The 19,369-nt window shown below is 41.3% G+C and overlaps 3 protein-coding genes across 4 annotated transcripts; 2 read left to right on the top strand and 1 right to left on the bottom strand.

Annotated features, from left to right (window-relative positions):
• The first annotated feature begins 444 nt into the window (after nucleotides 1-444).
• On the top strand, nucleotides 445-3,987 carry arf1 (ADP-ribosylation factor 1). Of its 2 annotated transcripts, none has more exons than XM_029705253.1 (5): nucleotides 445-550; nucleotides 1,111-1,290; nucleotides 1,485-1,595; nucleotides 1,694-1,818; nucleotides 1,980-3,987. In XM_029705253.1, exons 2-5 carry the CDS (start codon nucleotides 1,146-1,148, stop codon nucleotides 2,139-2,141), a joined length of 543 nt encoding a protein of 180 aa, XP_029561113.1. In that variant the 5' UTR covers nucleotides 445-550; nucleotides 1,111-1,145; the 3' UTR covers nucleotides 2,142-3,987. The 2 variants fall into 2 exon arrangements, with proteins under 2 accessions (XP_029561113.1, XP_029561112.1); XM_029705252.1 differs by lacking the exon at nucleotides 445-550 and adding an exon at nucleotides 759-860.
• A 1,617-nt stretch (nucleotides 3,988-5,604) lies between these two features.
• Nucleotides 5,605-10,190, bottom strand: c21h1orf35 (chromosome 21 C1orf35 homolog). Its single transcript, XM_029705250.1, has 8 exons — nucleotides 9,616-10,190; nucleotides 8,681-8,834; nucleotides 8,556-8,601; nucleotides 8,187-8,269; nucleotides 7,669-7,741; nucleotides 7,381-7,469; nucleotides 7,163-7,264; nucleotides 5,605-6,340 (listed from the first exon to the last, which is right to left on the bottom strand). Exons 1-8 carry the CDS (start codon nucleotides 9,710-9,712, stop codon nucleotides 6,088-6,090), a joined length of 897 nt encoding a protein of 298 aa, XP_029561110.1. The 5' UTR covers nucleotides 9,713-10,190; the 3' UTR covers nucleotides 5,605-6,087.
• A 77-nt stretch (nucleotides 10,191-10,267) lies between these two features.
• guk1a (guanylate kinase 1a) lies at nucleotides 10,268-17,695 on the top strand. The gene is made up of 7 exons (XM_029705251.1): nucleotides 10,268-10,426; nucleotides 15,697-15,810; nucleotides 15,911-15,952; nucleotides 16,106-16,341; nucleotides 16,531-16,615; nucleotides 16,715-16,800; nucleotides 16,978-17,695. The coding sequence occupies exons 1-7, from the start codon at nucleotides 10,393-10,395 to the stop codon at nucleotides 17,014-17,016; spliced, it is 636 nt and encodes a 211-aa protein (XP_029561111.1). The 5' UTR covers nucleotides 10,268-10,392; the 3' UTR covers nucleotides 17,017-17,695.
• Nucleotides 17,696-19,369: the final 1,674 nt, after the last annotated feature.

The raw sequence follows: 19,369 nt of genomic DNA, 5'->3' as shown, positions 1-19,369 counted from the left end.
GTAAGCAAGCATTTCATGGTAAAGTCTACACCAGTTGTATTTGGCACTTGTGACTAATACAATTTCATTAGAAAGAAAAGAAAAACACTGCATTTGCCAATAAGAGCACTCTTCAGTAGCTTTCACTATGCTGTACAGGAAGAGAGGAGATCAAGTTGAATGGCACATCAACAGGTAAAACATTTTTCTGATTGGAGATAATGTTCAGTACAATACATTGCAACCCTTAAAATGTTGTCTTTCCCTATAAGTTTACCTTTCTGGCCAAGCTTTTGGCATTCCTCAAACTAAAGTTATATAAGAAAAAGCAGTGTGTGAGTTTTTTATTTTCATATAATCGAATAATTATTCTCACGCACCTGCAACAAGCAAACATGTTTTAGCAGCACAAAAATGTGAAAATGAGTGCCATTCGCCTCCAGCCCATAGGGCGCGACATACCAAACGCTCTGTTTCACGGAAGTCGTTCTGGAAGCTCTGACGTGGCCAAATAATAACCCGACATCTTGAGGAAGGAAACGCCTTAAAGAGGAAAGGATTGAAAACAACTGTAAGCAGAAAACTGTAATTGTTACGCTTGATGTTGTTTGAATATGATAATAGTCTCATACATTGTATTTAGCTGCTTAGCTATATAATGTAAAGGGGTCTAGCTAGTTAAAAAGGTCTGAAAAAAACTTGCCAGATGGCTGGTTAGGCTAGCTTGGCGCCGCTTGCTAAAGCTAGCAAAACAGTCAGCTAGTTATCTATTAGAGAGCTAACATATAGTGGTATTTCGATATAGCTAACGTAATAGCCATTTGTCTTTCGCTGCAAGACAGTTTTCAACGCGATGGTTGTTATCTTCATCTATCCAACTGGTTAGTTTATGAAATGATTTGTGTAACGTTAGCTAGCAGCTATCTAAGCGTTTACGCGAACTATATGATTAGTTAAATAGCTTCTTGTTCTTAGTTATATTGCTAGCTAATTAACTAACATAGTTGGCAGAAAGTTGATATACTAGGTATATTAACCAACTCAATTAGTTTATAAGATGGGTAAACCTTATGTATTTGGCAGCGCACAACTACACACTGACGGTGGGTTCCTCTTCTTGTTCTCTTCTAGTATTCCTACTGCCAAAGTTGAATCCGTCTTTCACTATGGGGAATTTATTTGCAAGCCTCTTTAAAGCATTTGGCAAGAAAGAGATGAGGATCCTCATGGTGGGTCTCGATGCTGCTGGTAAAACAACAATCCTTTACAAACTCAAACTTGGAGAAATTGTAACTACCATTCCAACTATAGGTAAGTAGTAGCACTGGTGGTGGAATGTAGGCCTAAGTGTTGTCAGCCCAGTTTGTTTGAATATCATATTTTGTGTAATGTTGAGTCTATTTAAAAATATAGAATTAGAAACAACACAATTTCCCCCTGGACATGTTCAATTGTTGCATGAAATAGATTGTGTGGGTTATTAATGCCTTCTTTCTTCAACTCAGGTTTTAATGTCGAGACAGTCGAGTACAAGAACATAAGTTTTACAGTGTGGGATGTCGGTGGTCAAGACAAAATTCGACCGTTGTGGCGTCACTATTTCCAGAACACACAGGGTAAGATGTGTGCTGACAGCAAGTAATTTGACTCCTGTCAAAGGTGGACCAACAGACTAGAGATGTTGACTCAAAATGTTTTTATTTTGGTGTTCCAGGTCTCATCTTCGTTGTGGACAGCAATGACAGAGAGCGAGTGAACGAAGCCCGTGAAGAACTGATGAGAATGTTGGCAGAGGATGAACTACGAGAGGCAGTCCTATTAGTATTCGCTAACAAACAGGTACTCCTACATTTTTCACCTGTCCATTGTGTAAAAGCAAAAGCCTCCAACTTGCTTTTTTTGTATTAATAAAATAGAAAGGACGATACACATGTTATATACTTCGGATGTCCTTCCCTGGCTTGGCTTTTGTCTCATTGTGGGAGAACTTCTCTTTTCAGGACCTCCCAAATGCTATGAATGCAGCTGAACTCACAGACAAGCTGGGACTGCACTCTCTCCGCCATAGAAACTGGTACATCCAGGCCACCTGTGCCACCAGCGGAGACGGTCTCTATGAAGGACTGGATTGGTTGTCTAATCAGTTAAAAAACCAGAAATAGGCCTAATCCTCATAATCCACTGTCCTCCTCAACTCACATATACCCTTTTCACTCTATCGTGCCGACTCAAACCGTACAGTGGCTCAGATGATTTTCTTTCACGTTGTCCTTTCCTGCACGGTTCTAGCAACTGTGTGGTAGAAGAGTTACCAGGCTGGCGCAGTACAGCTCTGCTCGGCTCAGTTTGGCTCGGCTCAGTAGTGTGAAAAGTGTGACACTGTATCTTCTCTCTATCTTTGCTTTGTACTCTTCTGATGTTGAAAATTAAGTGACTTTTGTCAAAAAGTACCTACTGGAAAGCTGCCCTCATTTCTCATCTCTCGTTACAACAATACACCATATGGGCCAGGGAGGATAATAACCCAATCATGGAAAGCTGTCTGGGTTTCTTATTTAATGTAAATAGTCTTGTGGTGGGGGGTTTAAGAGGCAGCTTATTGCAGACTTTTAAAAAATCCACCTTGGTTATTTCCTCCTCTTGACCCTTGGGCAGACATATAAATGTCTAGTAAATAGAAAAGGGAGGCAAAAAATAATTGATGGGACCCTATGTTTAATGACTTTTTTACATAAGTCTGCTGGTAATATTTACTGAAAGGAGTGTTTCTTCTGAATTAAGCATACATACAGATGTACTACTTGCAACAATTATGGTTTACACCTCTGAATGCTACAATATCCTGCTACCCCAAAATACCATTTAGCAAAACACTGAAGAGAATATTATTGAGGTGAAGCGAGAATATTATTGAGGTTAGTGGGCTTCAAAGTCGAACTCTTGTCGACACTTACCAGCTTTGTTGTGTGTCAGATCATGTTGGCTTTCATTGAGAAGTGGCTGCCATGCAGAGTAACTATGTTCCTCCATGAATCTCATCATTCACCTGCTTTGTGATGGACAGAGGTGCTGTCTGGTCAGCATTATGATGTATGAAAGTGGCTCAGGTTAATAATCATGTGTACTGCCTTTGTCGCAGTGAGCCTGAATTTAATAGCAAAAAAAGTGCATGATGTGGTCTGTATGTTGGACAAATGCATGTTCAAGATGCAGATTCTGTGCAAAGCAACAGATTTTCACAATGCCTAGAGAAGCAGAATTCCTGCCTATCCATTTGCTGTAATCCATGTTCTGTGCAGAATCTAATATCTTGAACACACATTGATTGTCAGCGGGACTAGCTAATTGATTGTTAAACATTTTGTCTACATAAGCATTGTCATTACTCTTGTCAGCTGCAGGTGCTCAAGGGTTGGGATACCTTGATGTCCTCAACATCATCACAATGACTTAGCGCCACAACAACCTTGTAACTCAGGGGTCTTCAACCTTTTCTTTCCCAGGGACCCCCTCCCAGGCAAACCGCTGACCCAGGGACTCCCATTATGTTAGCCAAAACATTTTTCCCTCATGTCTTATCAGGTGAATGTCAAGGTGAAGTAATCAAAACATTTTGAAATGAATAGATTTGGTATGTTTTTTCATTAGTTTGACCTCCCCACATTTATAATTGGAAGAGGAAGTGTAAACTCTAACATAGCCAATTAGCTAGAAAGGTAACTGCAAACACTTTCGCTAAGCGCAGCTGTTTAGCTCGCTATCCATGTGTTGGCAAAAATGTATGTCCAAGTCAAGAACACTTACCAGCAGCCAGTAGCACTTGCCACACTGGTAGCCTATTTTTCAAAGCCTGTCAGATACTCCAGTGAGTGTAATTTGTTCAATATTAGAAATAAAGTTGACATCATTAGAAATAAGATATGTTCCTCTTTTTTAATGTAGGTATGTTATTCAAAATGTGTTTAGTCTGTTGTTGCTAGCGATATTCATAAAAACATTGAACCCCCATCACAGACCCCCCGGTTGTTTACCCCTGCACTCAAGGTATATGCTATATGATGCTCTGATATGACAAAAGCAGTTGTATTCTAAATTCTGATGTCCTCCATCATGACCTGAAGACCTTGTTTTCATCCCTTTTTATTGAGAATGATAAAAGTATATTAATAGTTTTGGAACAAGGCATGCATCAATGTCAGTGGCAATATGAAATATGTATGAACTCCATATTTTTTACTTAGTGGGCGCTAGTATTTTTTTGTCCTTTGTAGCTCATGTTGTCCTTGGCTAAGTTCTGAGGGGATACTTTTGTCCTCATGTCAAAGAAACATGCTGTTCCATTACAAACCTTTTGTGCTTCTTATCAAAAGGTTCTGGGTGTTATTCCACCAGAGTGCTATGGACACTTCTTAGTCTTTCTTTTAAAGCAAGGCGTTGGATTAAAACTGATTGCCTGAACCTTTTGGTGAAACGTTAATCTCTTTAGCAGAACTTTTATCTAAACATTTTTTTTTTTTAAATGTAAAGTTATTTCAGCTTTAATTTTTTGGAGAAAAGCACTGTAATTAAAGTGATTAGAGAATGTTTACATGTTCTGTTTTTCATGTAATTCTCTTTTAAGTGAATTTATTGGATTTGATCATGCTGACATTGCACCGTTAACCTCCATCTCCTCCTTGGACTCAGAGGGCAGAAGGCACAGTGAACATTATCAATCAACAGCAAGGAAGGCAACATATACTGAATGAATCTGCCAACTGGTACAATGCAAATATTGTACATTTTTCCATATTTATTATTAATAACTTCCAGGTTAGAAACCCACACTGCCCCATGAGTAGGAGTTAATCAAGCCTTTATCTTTCCCCATTATGAATTCAAAATGACACCTAATCTAAAAATGGACTTTGCTTGTGCTTTGGTCCCAAATCCTCAACCACACCCAACTACTCTCCCCCATGATCTGGATGAAGAGAGTGGGTTGGTCCAAGGTGATGGCAGCCAACTAACCACCCAAAGCGGGTGTTGAATAAGTTACAAATGGCTACAGCTTGGCCTGTCTCTGTTACATTAGGTCTGCGCCAGAGATGGGTGGTGGCAATAATTGGGGAGCATTATAGGATGTTCCTTCAGGTTGATTAGACTGCCATGGTTAATGCAGCCAAGCCTATAAAACATGTCAGAAGTATGGTGGTCGTGGAAGGAGGGGGCAGGAGTCTCGAGTCCCTTACAGTGTGGCTTTGTCCATCAGTTTGGTTTGTGTGTGGCAGTCCTAATGGTACTCTGCCATATAAAAGAACAGACTTTTTCTTCTTCTTTGCACTCTCCTTTCTTTTTAGTGGACCATCAGGTGCCAGCCAGCAGAATGCCCCCTTTCAGACCTGATTTAAGGCAAATACAAACACTACACTCCATTATGACCACTGGAGTGCATTGTATCTTACCCCAGCCAGGGAGGCAGGCAACTGAACCTAAAACACAAAAGAGTGATGGGGCAAAGGAGTTCTTGCTTGATAGAGGAAAGAAAAGGAGCAAAACTGCTGAGTAGTGTGAGGCACAGTGGGATGGAGAGAAGTGAAGATTCTCAACTGATGACGAGACTAAAAAACCAAAGAGAAGACTCAGTAACATTTAGGTGTGGCACACATTTAAATACATGTTTTACTGGTAGTATGGGCAAGTGTCACACCAGAATTAATGTCTTGGACAGCAATAGTTTGTATTGCCTAACCTATTTTCAGCACCAAGAACACATGCACTTAACTTGCTTTCGGTAGTCCCTGATTCAATTGCATGAATAGTGTCCTTCAATTTTGGTAGCTAGACACAGATCATAAAATACATTTGAGCTGGTTCAGAAAAATAAAACACCAATAGAAACAAATTTAGCAATTCAAAATTCAACTAATAAAAACTGGTCAGTTCAAATAAGGCCACAAGCCTGCTAGTGGTTTAAGGAGTAGCCTACAGATTGACCTACTATTCTCAACCACAGCCCTTGAGTCCAGTCCAGAAGTACATGAGGACAGTCCATAGACCAGTTAAGCTGCTCTGCTGTGGGCTAGAGCACTCCTCTCCCTCAATGTGTCTGATTGAGTGGGGGGGACATTAATCATCAGAGTCTGTGTCATGGCGCCGCCTGTGGCTTTGTGTCAGAGCAGCATGGGCTGCCTTGTGGCTGGCACGGTGACGGGGGACGGGGGACTCCCTGTCGGAGGAGTGTGCGTCATGCCTCTGCTGGCGTCGTTGAGAGGAGGGGGGGTGGCGTTCACCCTTTGGTCCCCCCTTTGAATGGCTGTCATGGGGTCTGGCTCCAGTCTGACTGAGGCATGATGGATTATGATGATGGTCCTTTCTGCGCCTGAGGAGTAAAGAAACACACACACGATCAATGATTGGGACTAATAGGCAGGGGTCAAAGTAAGCTGAGGAAGATAAATTAGGGATACACTGAATGTTATGATACAAACCATTGCCTCATCTATAAAAGGATAACTATCTGGGTTCCATAGGAGAATAATAAATAAGGCCCGTCCCCAAACAAGATAACCATGACATGGGCTGGATGATGCATTCACTCAGTTCAAAATCAACCCTACACCTTATTTAAAATAAGACTACCTCTTCCTGTTGCTAAACATCCCACATAAATCAATCCTGTATTACCACAGAATACAGCAGCTGGACACATTAACTGACACATCCCTAGTAAGGGTACAACCTGTTCTATGTTTCTACCAAGCATACAAAATCTAAATGGTTGACAGAACATTTGCAGGTTGGCAAAAACTCATCTTTTGAGATGGAACCAAAGACCAGCTCTCTACCTCGCCAACAGTGATTTAGCACCCTCTAGTGCTAAAGCAAATAAGCCTTTTTTACATTTTACCTTTATTTAACTAGGCAAATCAGTTAAGAACAAATTCTTATTTACAATGACGGCCTACCCCGGACGACGCTGGGCCAATTGTGCGACGCCCTATGGGACTCCCAATCCCGGCCGGATGTGATACAGCCTGGATTTGCACTGAGATGCAGTGCCTTAGACCGCTGCACCACTTGTAACATTATTGGACATTGGTGTTCTGTTTTCTTGTGATTTTATCATTTAAAAAAGGAAAGGAAAAGATAACATGACATACAAGTGACCTACAGGTCTAAAAGGGAGAAACAACACGCTAACCTTTTGTCATCTTCCGAATCGGAGGAGGAAGAGTCTCTTCTCTGCCTTTTCTTCTTTTTCTCTTTTTTGCACTTCTTTTCCTTCTTTTTGCTGCTATCATGTCTATGATGGTAAAGTATAACAGAGAAGTCTTTCGAGTTTTTTTTGAGACAGTAATCTGAAGAAATTTACCTTAGATATTCAATTGTCAACACACTATGTGATCAATAACACATTACCTTTGATCCACATCCTGTTTCTCTGTATTCGCAGATGTTTTTCTGGCAGAGGCTTCCTGGTTTCCAGACTTCCCTTCTGTTTTATGGTGCTGTGAAAACAATGCTCTCCATTATGACCGTAATCATGTAACATGACTATTACAGAATCAATTCCCAAGCGGTATCATGTTAGAAAAATATGTAGCTAACACAAATGGATTAACACACCTACACAGAGTTGTGTATTATTTTAGATGGCTCACCTTTGCGTGAGGATGCTTTACTCAGAGAGCATAAAAATAAACTTACTGTGAAGACTGACAAGCCTATTTTGGCAGCTTCCTTCTCCTGTTGGGAGAACACCATTTTCCGTGACGTTGCACTGGTGACAGAAAACATACTCATAGTTACTCAACTAGTACACTCCAATCCATTATGGCAAGCACCGTTTCTTCCACTTGAAATTCAACTCAGCCATGTACTCATATATGCTGCTAAAAAAAGTCTAAACAAGGGTGAAGAGCGACCTGAGAGAATGCTTAGAAGGCGTGGGAGAAAAGAAATCGAACGGTTAAAGAGCGTCGGCCAGTAATCAAAAGGTTGCTGGTTTGAATCCCCAAGCCGACTAGGAGAAAAATCTGCCGTTGTACCCTTGAGCAACGCACTTGACCCTAATTGCTCCTATAAGTCGCGCTGGATAAGAGGGCCTACTAAATTACGTATTAAAAAAAATATATATTGTTGGTGAGAAGTCTCCTACAGTATCAACTCAGCTTTAAAACAGAATTTGAGCAACAACCACTTTTGCAAACAGTTCAGTCAGTTACCCGGAGCTTCCAAGTCCAGAAACTCTGTCCACATCTCTGTCCTCAGCTTCTGCATCCTCCCTCCTGCACACATCTGCAAGGTCCTGTTGCACACATTGGAATCGGCATTACAAAAGCAATCCCGTATTCATCCTTAAGATTTATGATAAAATATGACTAGGCTAGTTACGTTAAATCACTGTGACAAATGCTATAAAAAAAAAATCTAAATAAATGAGATTGAAACTAAATGTCCTCTTCCCTGGTCTAATGCAGTTGTGATACTATCAAATTAAGACATGATTATAATCCAAAACATACTAGAACTTGTGTAAACAAAAAGCACATAATACAAATGGGTCTCAAACACTATGAAGGCAAAAAAAGCACCTCTTTGGTCAGGCCAGATGGTTGTCTCTTTATATTCTTGTGGCCTCTGAAAAGAATGAATAAGACATTAGTTTGACATTTTACTGTAATGTAAGGTAGTTGTTTCTGTCTGATGTTCCACTTACAGGGCAGCCAGCAGTGCCTCTTGCTCTGCTGCCTTCACAGCAGCAAGCTCCTCTTCTCTTGACATAGGCTTGAGACCGCCTTTTTTGTCTTTGGCATACCATGTCAGATCTTTGCCTTTTTGCCATCGTCCCACTGGTGCCATAAGAGAGTTCCCTGGGGATGAAACAATAGCAGGGATGTAAATATACTCCATATGCATGCATGTCCAAATCAGAGACATGGCTTCAGTAATAAAGTTACATAAATAAGTGATTGCCATAACTATTCTTCTACAATCAAAGAGTATGCAACGATGCAAAACGTTGCCATGTTGAATACACCCCCTCTTCTCCTGGCTGCAGTGTAAAATCTTTGAGAAATTGTAATCGATCGTGACCAGTGTATTAATTTGGATAACATCATGTATATAATATAGCAAGCCATGCATGTGCGCAGACTAGCATCATTGCATTCCCTGACCAGCTGCAGTCGAGTGTGCGTGGCCGCTCAGTCAATTGTTTGCGCGTAGTTTAATCTTATTTTCAAATTCACATTCCAACATAGCTAGCTGAGTTTAAAAAAAAGTATATTCCAGGCAGATAATCTGAGTTGTTGCCAAGTAATGCAACGTTAATGAGGGACTGACTACACTTCGGAAAAAGGTAAGAACGTGGCACTCGAGAATACATGAGTACAGGCTAACAACCTATTTCTTTCTTACGGTAACTACCGTTACTAACTACATTGTCGATTATTATAACTTGCTAAGTAGCTACCTACTGTATCTAGTTTCATCTAGAAAGTAGCTAGCTAGTTACTAACAACAAACATTTGACCGAATTATTAGTTGGATAGTCGCCCTGCTGTGTATTCGCAAAGAAGCGAATCGTTAGCTACAGTAGACAGACAAAGGTCATGGACGACGATGGATTAATGCCCATTTTTCTCCACTTACCGAGGTAGTTTTCCCTGTGTTTATCGCCTTTCACGTCATCCCAGTTGAATTGGTCTTGCCCTCCCCTTACACCCCCAGATCTCGAAGCACCAAACATTATTTTAGCGTTGAATAAAGACGATGAAAGCTTTGTTTACACGTTAGGCCCTCTCGTTGTCCATCCGGGGAGTTTCCTTCTGGCTTTTCTCTCCCACGTCCGCTTACGAAGAGATAGCTAGCACTTGGATGATATAGCAAGCGATGGTTAGAAGCATGGATAGTAACCTTTTCCGTGTTTCGAATAAACTGAGTTAGCTAGCTAAAAAAAGTTAAAAACTAAGACCGAAAACCACACCGTTGCTAACTGTTCTGTCTGGAGTGTTTGTGCGCCGATCATCTACACGCAAATAGCTCTTTTTAGCTGGGGGCGTTCATTACGCACAGTTCGTAATGCTGAATCTGCAACCTCTGTAAAATACTTATATGAAGTAATTATATTATTTCTGCATATTGGGTTGGATGTAGATTTTCAAACGGTCTATGTATCGCGCGCGGAGTTTAAACGCTCACAAAAATACGACAGCGTTTTCTCTGACTGTACTCCATTGAGGACGGATACACACTGGTATTTGAACGATGTACTCTCTCGTTTATTTGGCTCGTGATGATGACGTCGAAACACAATCTATATAATGGCTCTCACGCGGAATGTAGACAGAAAAGGGAGAAGACAACCTAATAAGTACGGAAAAGACGTCTTTGAGACATTATTCAGATATTGAACCGCAGTCATTGTAGATGTATACGAGGTATTTATCCAGGCTCTTCTCAGGTAGGATGACCATATATTATTTTGACCGCTAGTCTATGAACTAATTCTCAATAGCCTGCTGTTTTTCTTTATCATCACTGAAGCGAGCCAGTCTGTCACACAGGCCATACGCATTGGTCAATCCGTGTTCAAGGCATTATTCTGTCCCCAGGAAATATCACTTATTTACTGTAAAATGTGGATTCCAAAATACTTTAAATATAACGTCAGGTGTCTTTTACTTCAAAAATACAAAAATATGTCTCTTGAGAGGAAATGTTATGCATTTTTTGCCATGTCCCCGGGTGTTATTCATCAACTTCCAGGAGAAATATAAACCATAAAAAATTAAATCTTTCTTAGTTATTTTATAGTCCAAGTTACATTGTCTTTCATCAATAACGTTTTTTAATAATTATTGTATCTATGGTTTATTTAAGATTTTCTGATATCACTTTCCACCCTGTTAATTTGTTGTTAATCTCCGTTTAAGGAACAAACCCTTCCTAAATCGACACCACATTCAGGAAATGTCATAATTTATTTTGTGGGGAAACAATGGTGCAAAGCTAAATAAATATAAACACTGTTTTATCTGTTTTCTGTGCTCAAATGTTCACCATAATACTAGCTCAATCTTGCTCACTCACAGAGTTATGGCTAATTTAGGCTCCACATTCCCACCCTGTTCAATTCCACCCATTTAGGATTATGCAGCTAACAGGTTGGAAAATACACCCCAGCATTTTTTTACGTGCCTGAGCTTGACCAATATGTTTTTCTGAAAGTCAAATGTCCTTTTTCTGATAGAATACACAAATATATGCTTTTCCCAAAAAAGTATGAGCTCCAATAGGCACGGCATAGTAGGAATGACCCAACTGTCTAATTCTCTGTCCATTTGTGTTGAAGTTGAAATGTCTTGTTTACATAATCATCATCTATCCTCTCCCACACAGCTAACCTGCTAGATTTAGGCTATAGCAGTAAGTGGTGCCTAAATTAGGTATCAAGTACATTGCTCTATTATCTATTATGGTTTGATATCTTATCAACTTGGATGTTTCTAGAAAGCTAGGAGTTATTATAGGGGACAATATGGGGAGAAAAGGAAAACTGATTGTTAGTACAGATTGGATCTGGTTTGGCAGCTTTTGCCTTCTTACTGTTGAATGGGAAATCATTTTTTGGCCTAATTTTAACCGCATAGAATAGGGATAGAAGACCTTTTTAGGTAAGAACCTTGTCATGCAATGTGCTTTAGATCGGGGATAGGCAACTTTGATGGGGTGGCAGTCACAAAAAATCTGAACTCATCATGGGGGGGGGGGCGTAGTGGCTTGATTGTCTGCTTACCCACATCCATACCCACACATGCATTCCGAGCATGGTTGCTGATAGGTGTATAAAATTGAGTACAAAGCCATGCAATCTCCATAGACAAATATCGACAGTAGAATGGCCTTACTGAAGAGCTCAGTGACTTTCACCGTGGCACTGTCATAGGATGCCACCTTTCCAACAAGTCAGTTTGTCACATTTCTGCCTTGCTAGAGCTGCCCCGGTCAACTGTAAGTGCTGTTATTGTGAAGTGGAAATGTCTAGGAGCAACAATTGCTCAGCTGCGAAGTGATATACCACACAAGCTCACAAAACGGGACCGGAGAGTGCTGTGCTTCCAACTTTGTGGCAACAGTTTGGTGAAGGCCCTTTCCTGTTTCAGCATGACAATAATCCCGTGCACAAAGCGAAGTCCATACAGAAATGGTTTGTCAAGATCGGTGTGGAAGAACTTGACTGGCCTGCACAGAGCCCTGCTCTCAACCCCATCGAACACCCTTTGGGATGAATTGGAATGCTGACTGTGAGCCAGGCCTAATAGCCCAACATCAGTGCCCAACCTCACTAATGCTCTTGTGGCTGAATGGAAGCAAGTCCCTGCAGCAATATTCCAACATCTAGTGGAAAGCCTTCCCAGAAGAGCGGAGGCTGTTATAGCAACTTCATAGTAATGCCCATGATTTTGGAATGAGATGTTCAACAAACAGGTGTCCACATACTTTTGGACATGTAGTGTATCTTACCTAACTGAGCACTTTGTTATCGCAGGCTGCAGCTGATTAGAAAACACACTAATCAGTAACAGCCTAATGAAATTAGGAGCCAACTGAATTCACATGATGAAAGGTTGGTCACTGTCTGGCAAAGATCGATCACATGCTATGGAACAGTGGAACGCATATATAAGGGTTAACCTAAAGTAAACCTAATGCCAAATCTGTAATGGCATGCAGAACAATGTTTCCTGTAACCATTTCAATTAGCCTTATCCCGTGCCTGCAGTCGGCTCACATGCACCTCGTTTTCTGTAACACGTGCTTTGTTTACACAGGCAGCCCAATTCTGATATTATTTTCACTAATTTGTCCTTTCACCTATCATATCTGAAAAATATCTGATGGGAAAAGATCTGGTGTGATTGGGCAAAAGGCCAAGTAGTGGAAACAATTTCAGAATTGGGCTGCCTGTGGAGACGTAGCCTATAGCCAATTTTTCTGTCACGTTTGAAAAGTGGTGCCTTTAGATGTTAGGCCAAGCCTATAAGATGTCCCTATGTATGGTGTCATTGTAGACCTCATTGTTTTGAATATTTGCTGTACAGGCTAACTTGTCACCTTCTCTCGAATTGTACCATTTCTGGCTGGTATTCTGACTGTAAGGAAGAGAAGGTTAGATCTGAACCTAGCGAGAAGTGGTTTCTTATGACTGGATGTAGCCTAAACCACTCTTATAGTCTGTTTTCGGTCCACATGTTTTTGTGACAATAGTCTGACCCTCTGCATCCCAGCGTCAACCCCATGACTGATTCTGACTTGGAAAGGAGCTGTACATTTGTTTGTGGTTGAAACATTCAAGAGGCGGCAGAGAATGAATGCTTCTGTCACCTGCAGCTGTCAGGCTACACGCACTGAGGTTTTTCCTATCCTTTTTGCAGGGGGTGAGCTCAGGTCTGATTAGCCTTATTACAAGAGAGAATCATTTCTAAAATGGAAATTAGCTTATATGGGATCATAGACTACATGGCTATTATAACAAACTCCTTTTTTTTTACAGATTACTCTAGTTCCTTTAAATTAGCATCTGTAGATTTATGAGGAGGCGGCATCACTTAAGTAAAGTATGACACGTCATTCGCATGGAGTTTCTTATTTTTGGACATCTAACCAAACCCACTGATACATTACTTTTCAGTAAGTAGCCTAAAACAGTATAGGCTAGCAATGTATAAGTGACACGGTCGTTTAAGGTGCAATGTTATTTTGTGGATGGAAGAGGCATTTGTCATTTATGAGATATGCCTTTTAGGTCTAGTTATGTATGCAGTAGACTGTTGTATGATAATTTCTCACCTGAGATTATTTTGTGTTTTGCATGATTCGTTTATCATTTCCATAGACGACTGAAAGAAGCTGTCAATATCTAGGCTATGTCACGAGCTGCTGGGCAGGGTTTAGGCTACTGTGTAACTTACTGAGCGGTGATTGGAGGGAGCAGCGATTTAGTTCCCTATGTTTTGTACAGTGCTCAGTCTGCTCCCACACACACACACCACATAGACTGACACACCCTCTCCGGTATATAATAGTGCTGCTCATTCTCTTGCCAATCCAGTCCTCCCACATCCTGCTGCTCTCCCTCACTCACACGTCTACTGAAAGTGACTGAAGGTAAGGAGGAAGAGGGACTTTAGCCTATATATATATGATCTAGCCTATATGGCTAACAACTAAAGACAAAGATCATTCTGGAATAGGATAGGTCAGAAAAAAATATGATTGTTAAGCTGTTTTGTTTAACTAATTCCAAAATAGTCTGTCATTGCTATTATCACTGTCATTATCTCTGTAGTTGACCCGGCTGTGTTGACTCGGCTGATGGTTTTTAGTACACAAGCTAGATTGAAAATCAAATAACTCCACGGTATGTGGCTGTTCCTCTTTCAGATTGTACTAGTTTCAGTTTAGGCCTAGACCTATTAGTGGAACATTTGCCGGGTATGTCTAAATTGGACAACCCATACAAAAATAGCCTAGGTTACATCATAAGAAACAAGTAAACATTTAGCTTAGGATCATTTTAGTCTTTTTAAATGTATTTTCTGGTAAAAAAAAGTAATTGCAGACAGTGTACTGAAAGCACTTATGCCTTGCAATCAGAAGCAGCAGGGTCATTTTAGGCACTCCAATTAGTAGATGGTGCCGTGGTAACGGCCTAATGGGACTTAATAACTCCTCTAGCAGTGTTGGTCCTACTAGTCTTGTTGGAACCTGTTCTGATTGCTAAGGATGTTTAATACAGAATCACCTTCTGAAATTTTTTTTTTTTTTCAAAAGGCAATTAATCTGTTTGTTCCATGTTTTATGGGATGCTTGGTTCATTAGGTCCATTTCATATTCATCCCTATAGTGTATCCTTTAGACCAGGCATATTACACCTAGCCTCATATTACACCTAGCCTCATATTACACCTAGCCTCATATTACACCTAGCCTCATATTACACCTAGCCTCATATTACACCAAGCCTCATATTACACCTAGCCTCATATTACACCTAGCCTCATATTACACCAAGCCTCCTAGCCTCATATTACACCTAGCCTCATATTACACCTAGCCTCATATTACACCTAGCCTCATATTACACCTAGCCTCATATTACACCTAGCCTCCTAGCCTCATATTACACCTAGCCTCATATTACACCTAGCCTCATATTACACCAAGCCTCCTAGCCTCATATTACACCTAGCCTCATATTACACCTAGCCTCATATTACACCTAGCCTCATATTACACCAAGCCTCCTAGCCTCATATTACACCTAGCCTCATATTACACCTAGCCTCATATTACACCTAGCCTCATATTACACCTAGCCTCATATTACACCTAGCCTCATATTACACCTAGCCTCATATTACACCTAGCCTCATATTACAGGTGAACTATTTATGTAAGCTCATGAGATCAGTGTGGTAGTACCAGCCTATACTACACCACCTGTCTGATCTTTTTCAATATAGGCTACTTGAGATTGTACCAGTTTCATGTGAGTAAAGGATAGGCCTAGGTATGTTTTTAATCTGTCTGTTTCTCCTCATGACACCAGTTCCAACCATTTGTGTAAAATTATCTTTCTGTTTGATTAACCACCACACCCTGTGGTGTGTGTGTGTGTTTTCTTCTTCTTATCTCCTCTAACCCTCTGTCTCTTTCTCTCTCCCCCAGCTATGGCAGGACCCAGGCCAGTGGTGCTGAGTGGCCCGTCGGGGGCTGGGAAGAGCACACTGCTCAAGAAGCTGCTCAAGGAGTACGAGGGCGTCTTTGGCTTCAGCGTCTCACGTAAGTGTGTTCTGCTCCAGTCCCATGTTAACTTTGTATAATGTCAGGGAGGTGTCAGTTACAGAAATAAGATATCCAATTGTGTGCTCTCATCCGTCAGACACAACAAGGAGCCCTCGTCCTGGTGAAGAGAATGGTAAAGGTAGGTAGGGTTTTTAATCTCCCAGGATGGATGATCTTGCTCCAAATCCTCCTGCTGCGTCTCTTTAATTAGCTTCAACCACCTATGCTGTCGGCTGTGTCCTATTGGTTTCAACAACCAACCTTTTAACATGCAACTGTTGTTGTGTTACAGATTACCATTATGTTACAAGGGAGTATATGCAGGCCAGCATCGACAAAGGGGATTTCATTGAGAGCGCAGTGTTTTCCGGGAACATGTACGGGACGAGCAGGGCCTCCGTGCAGGCCGTCAAGGACAAGAACCTGATCTGCGTCCTGGACATCGACATGCAGGGAGTGAGGGCGGTCAAGACGACAGACCTCAACCCCATCTACATCTTCATCCAACCCCCGTCCATGAGCATCCTGGTGAGAGACAGGCACCATTATAAAACTGTTTACCAGGGCCATTTTTGTCTCGTTTTACTTTGAAATACCATATTGAATGCTGTTTAAATGTGTAATATGGTTATAAACCTATAATAACTGTCTGGGATTGTGATCCAAAGATAAACCCCCATGACTTAATTCATCTTCTTCTGTCATTTGTAATTTTAGGAGAAACGTTTAAGAGACCGAGAGACTGAGTCAGAGGAGAGCCTCCAGAAACGTTTGCATGCTGCTCAGGTGGACATGGTGATAAGTGAGTCTGATTCTGGAGAGACTTTGTGCTAAAACAGAGTTGCATGTTTATAAATGAAATGTTCAAAAATTGTCTAAAACTGCTTCTCATATCTTTCAGGCAAAGATCCTGGCATATTTGACGTTGTCATTGTCAATGATAGTCTTGACGATGCCTATGGGAAGTTGAAAGACACTCTTATTGAGGTCAGTTGGTATCGACATGACATAGCTGGTATGATGGACTGGACCATACGCACCATTTAACTTGTTGAAAACCAAGTAGTCACATAATGTGTATTGCTAAATCCTTAATAGATCTTTGTCAGTGTTGAATTTCACCATCTCCAAAATGTCATCCTCAAACCTACTTTCTTTCTTAAGGAAATCAAAAAAGTCCAGAAAACCAACTTGTCTTCTTAAGCGACGAGAAGCCTGACATCCATTCCAGCCATCCTGGCCACTCCTTACAAAATGTCAGCCCCTCTATTCCAATCCTGAACATTCCGTCAGATACTGGTGTGGGAAGGAACTCCAGACAACATCCCTTGCACCTAACCACATACGGTAGCCTTTTGAGTGTGCACTAAGATCTAGCTTATGTTTTACATATTTGGAGGATATAGGTAGGTATTAAGATGATAAAAACTGTAAGTAGAGGTAGAAGTGGACTATTTTGCTTTATTTACTCATTTGGCACAGTTTTATTTATTTTTTTTATCCACAAAGACAAAACACTCCGTTAATGGTTAACCTGTAACTGAGATGGTCCCTAATATGTTTTTCCTGTGTTTACTACATACAGGAGTTTCTGCCATTTTTTTTCTCTTCTGTCCATTTAGTAGTATTATATCCCCAAAGCATTAACTGTGTTCTCTCTGCTCTTCAACAACAGAAGGCCATAATAACAAGACTCATTCCCACGAATGGCAGTGTTGTAGTACTCGAGACCACATTGAGTGTCTCGGTGTTGTCTCAGTGTTGGATACATTTGTACTCGGTCTTAACTCAGTCTGGGACCAGCCGAGATCAGCAGAGTAAAAAAACTCATAATTATCAGCTTCCATTCAGTCAGCGCATAAAACTGCTTCTCCAGGCCAAATACATACACTCCTTTCTTGAAACATGAATATCTTAACATGTCTATACTAGATATAAAAGCTGTTTTCTCAGTGGTGAACCTATAGGCCTTCAGTGTGACAGGTTAGTACAGTGGTGAACCTATAGGCCTTCAGTGTGTGACAGGTTAGTACAGTGGTGAACCTACAGGTCTTCAGTGTGTGACAGGTTAGTACAGTGGAGAACCTACAGGTCTTCAGTGTGTGACAGGTTAGTACAGTGGTGAACCTATAGGTCTTCAGTGTGTGACAGGTTAGTACAGTGGTGAACCTATAGGTCTTCAGTGTGTGACAGGTTAGTACAGTGGTGAACCTATAGGCCTTCAGTGTGTGACAGGTTAGTACAGTGGTGAACCTATAGGCCTTCAGTGTGACAGGTTAGTACAGTGGAGAACCTATAGGCCTTCAGTGTGTGACAGGTTAGTACAGTGGTGAACCTACAGGTCTTCAGTGTGTGACAGGTTAGTACAGTGGAGAACCTACAGGTCTTCAGTGTGTGACAGGTTAGTACAGTGGTGAACCTATAGGTCTTCAGTGTGTGACAGGTTAGTACAGTGGTGAACCTATAGGTCTTCAGTGTGTGACAGGTTAGTACAGTGGTGAACCTATAGGCCTTCGGTGTGTGACAGGTTAGTACAGTGGTGAACCTACAGGTCTTCAGTGTGTGACAGGTTAGTACAGTGGAGAACCTATAGGCCTTCAGTGTGTGACAGATTAGTACAGTGGTGAACCTACAGGTCTTCAGTGTGTGACAGGTTAGTACAGTGGAGAACCTACAGGTCTTCAGTGTGTGACAGGTTAGTACAGTGGTGAACCTATAGGTCTTCAGTGTGTGACAGGTTAGTACAGTGGTGAACCTATAGGTCTTCAGTGTGTGACAGGTTAGTACAGTGGTGAACCTATAGGTCTTCAGTGTGTGACAGGTTAGTACAGTGGTGAACCTATAGGTCTTCAGTGTGACAGGTTAGTACAGTGGTGAACCTATAGGTCTTCAGTGTGTGACAGGTTAGTACAGTGGTGAACCTATAGGTCTTCAGTGTGTGACAGGTTAGTACAATGGAGAACCTATAGACCTTCAGTGTGACAGGTAAGTACAGTGGTGAACCTATAGGCCTTCAGTGTGACAGGTTAGTACAGTGGAGAACCTATAGGTCTTCAGTGTGTGACAGGTTAGTACAGTGGAGAAACTATAGGCCTTCAGTGTGTGACAGGTTAGTACAGTGGTGAACCTATAGGTCTTCAGTGTGTGACAGGTTAGCACAGTGGTGAACCTATAGGCCTTCAGTGTGACAGGTTAGTACAGTGGTGAACCTATAGGCCTTCAGTGTGTGACAGGTTAGTACAGTGGTGAACCTATAGGCCTTCAGTGTGTGACAGGTTAGTACAGTGGTGAACCTATAGGTCTTCAGTGTGTGACAGGTTAGTACAGTGGAGAACCTATAGGTCTTCAGTGTGTGACAGGTTAGTACAGTGGTGAACCTATAGGTCTTCAGTGTGACAGGTTAGTACAGTGGTGAACCTATAGGTCTTCAGTGTGTGACAGGTTAGTACAGTGGAGAACCTATAGACCTTCAGTGTGACAGGTTAGTACAGTGGTGAACCTATAGGCCTTCAGTGTGACAGGTTAGTACAGTGGTGAACCTATAGGCCTTCAGTGT

The sequence above is a fragment of the Salmo trutta genome, chromosome 21 (assembly GCF_901001165.1).
Source record: "Salmo trutta chromosome 21, fSalTru1.1, whole genome shotgun sequence".
Classification (NCBI taxonomy): Eukaryota; Metazoa; Chordata; class Actinopteri; order Salmoniformes; family Salmonidae; genus Salmo; species Salmo trutta.
The sequence above is the reverse complement of the archived record's forward strand: the minus strand, read 5'-3'. Positions and strand labels throughout refer to the sequence as shown.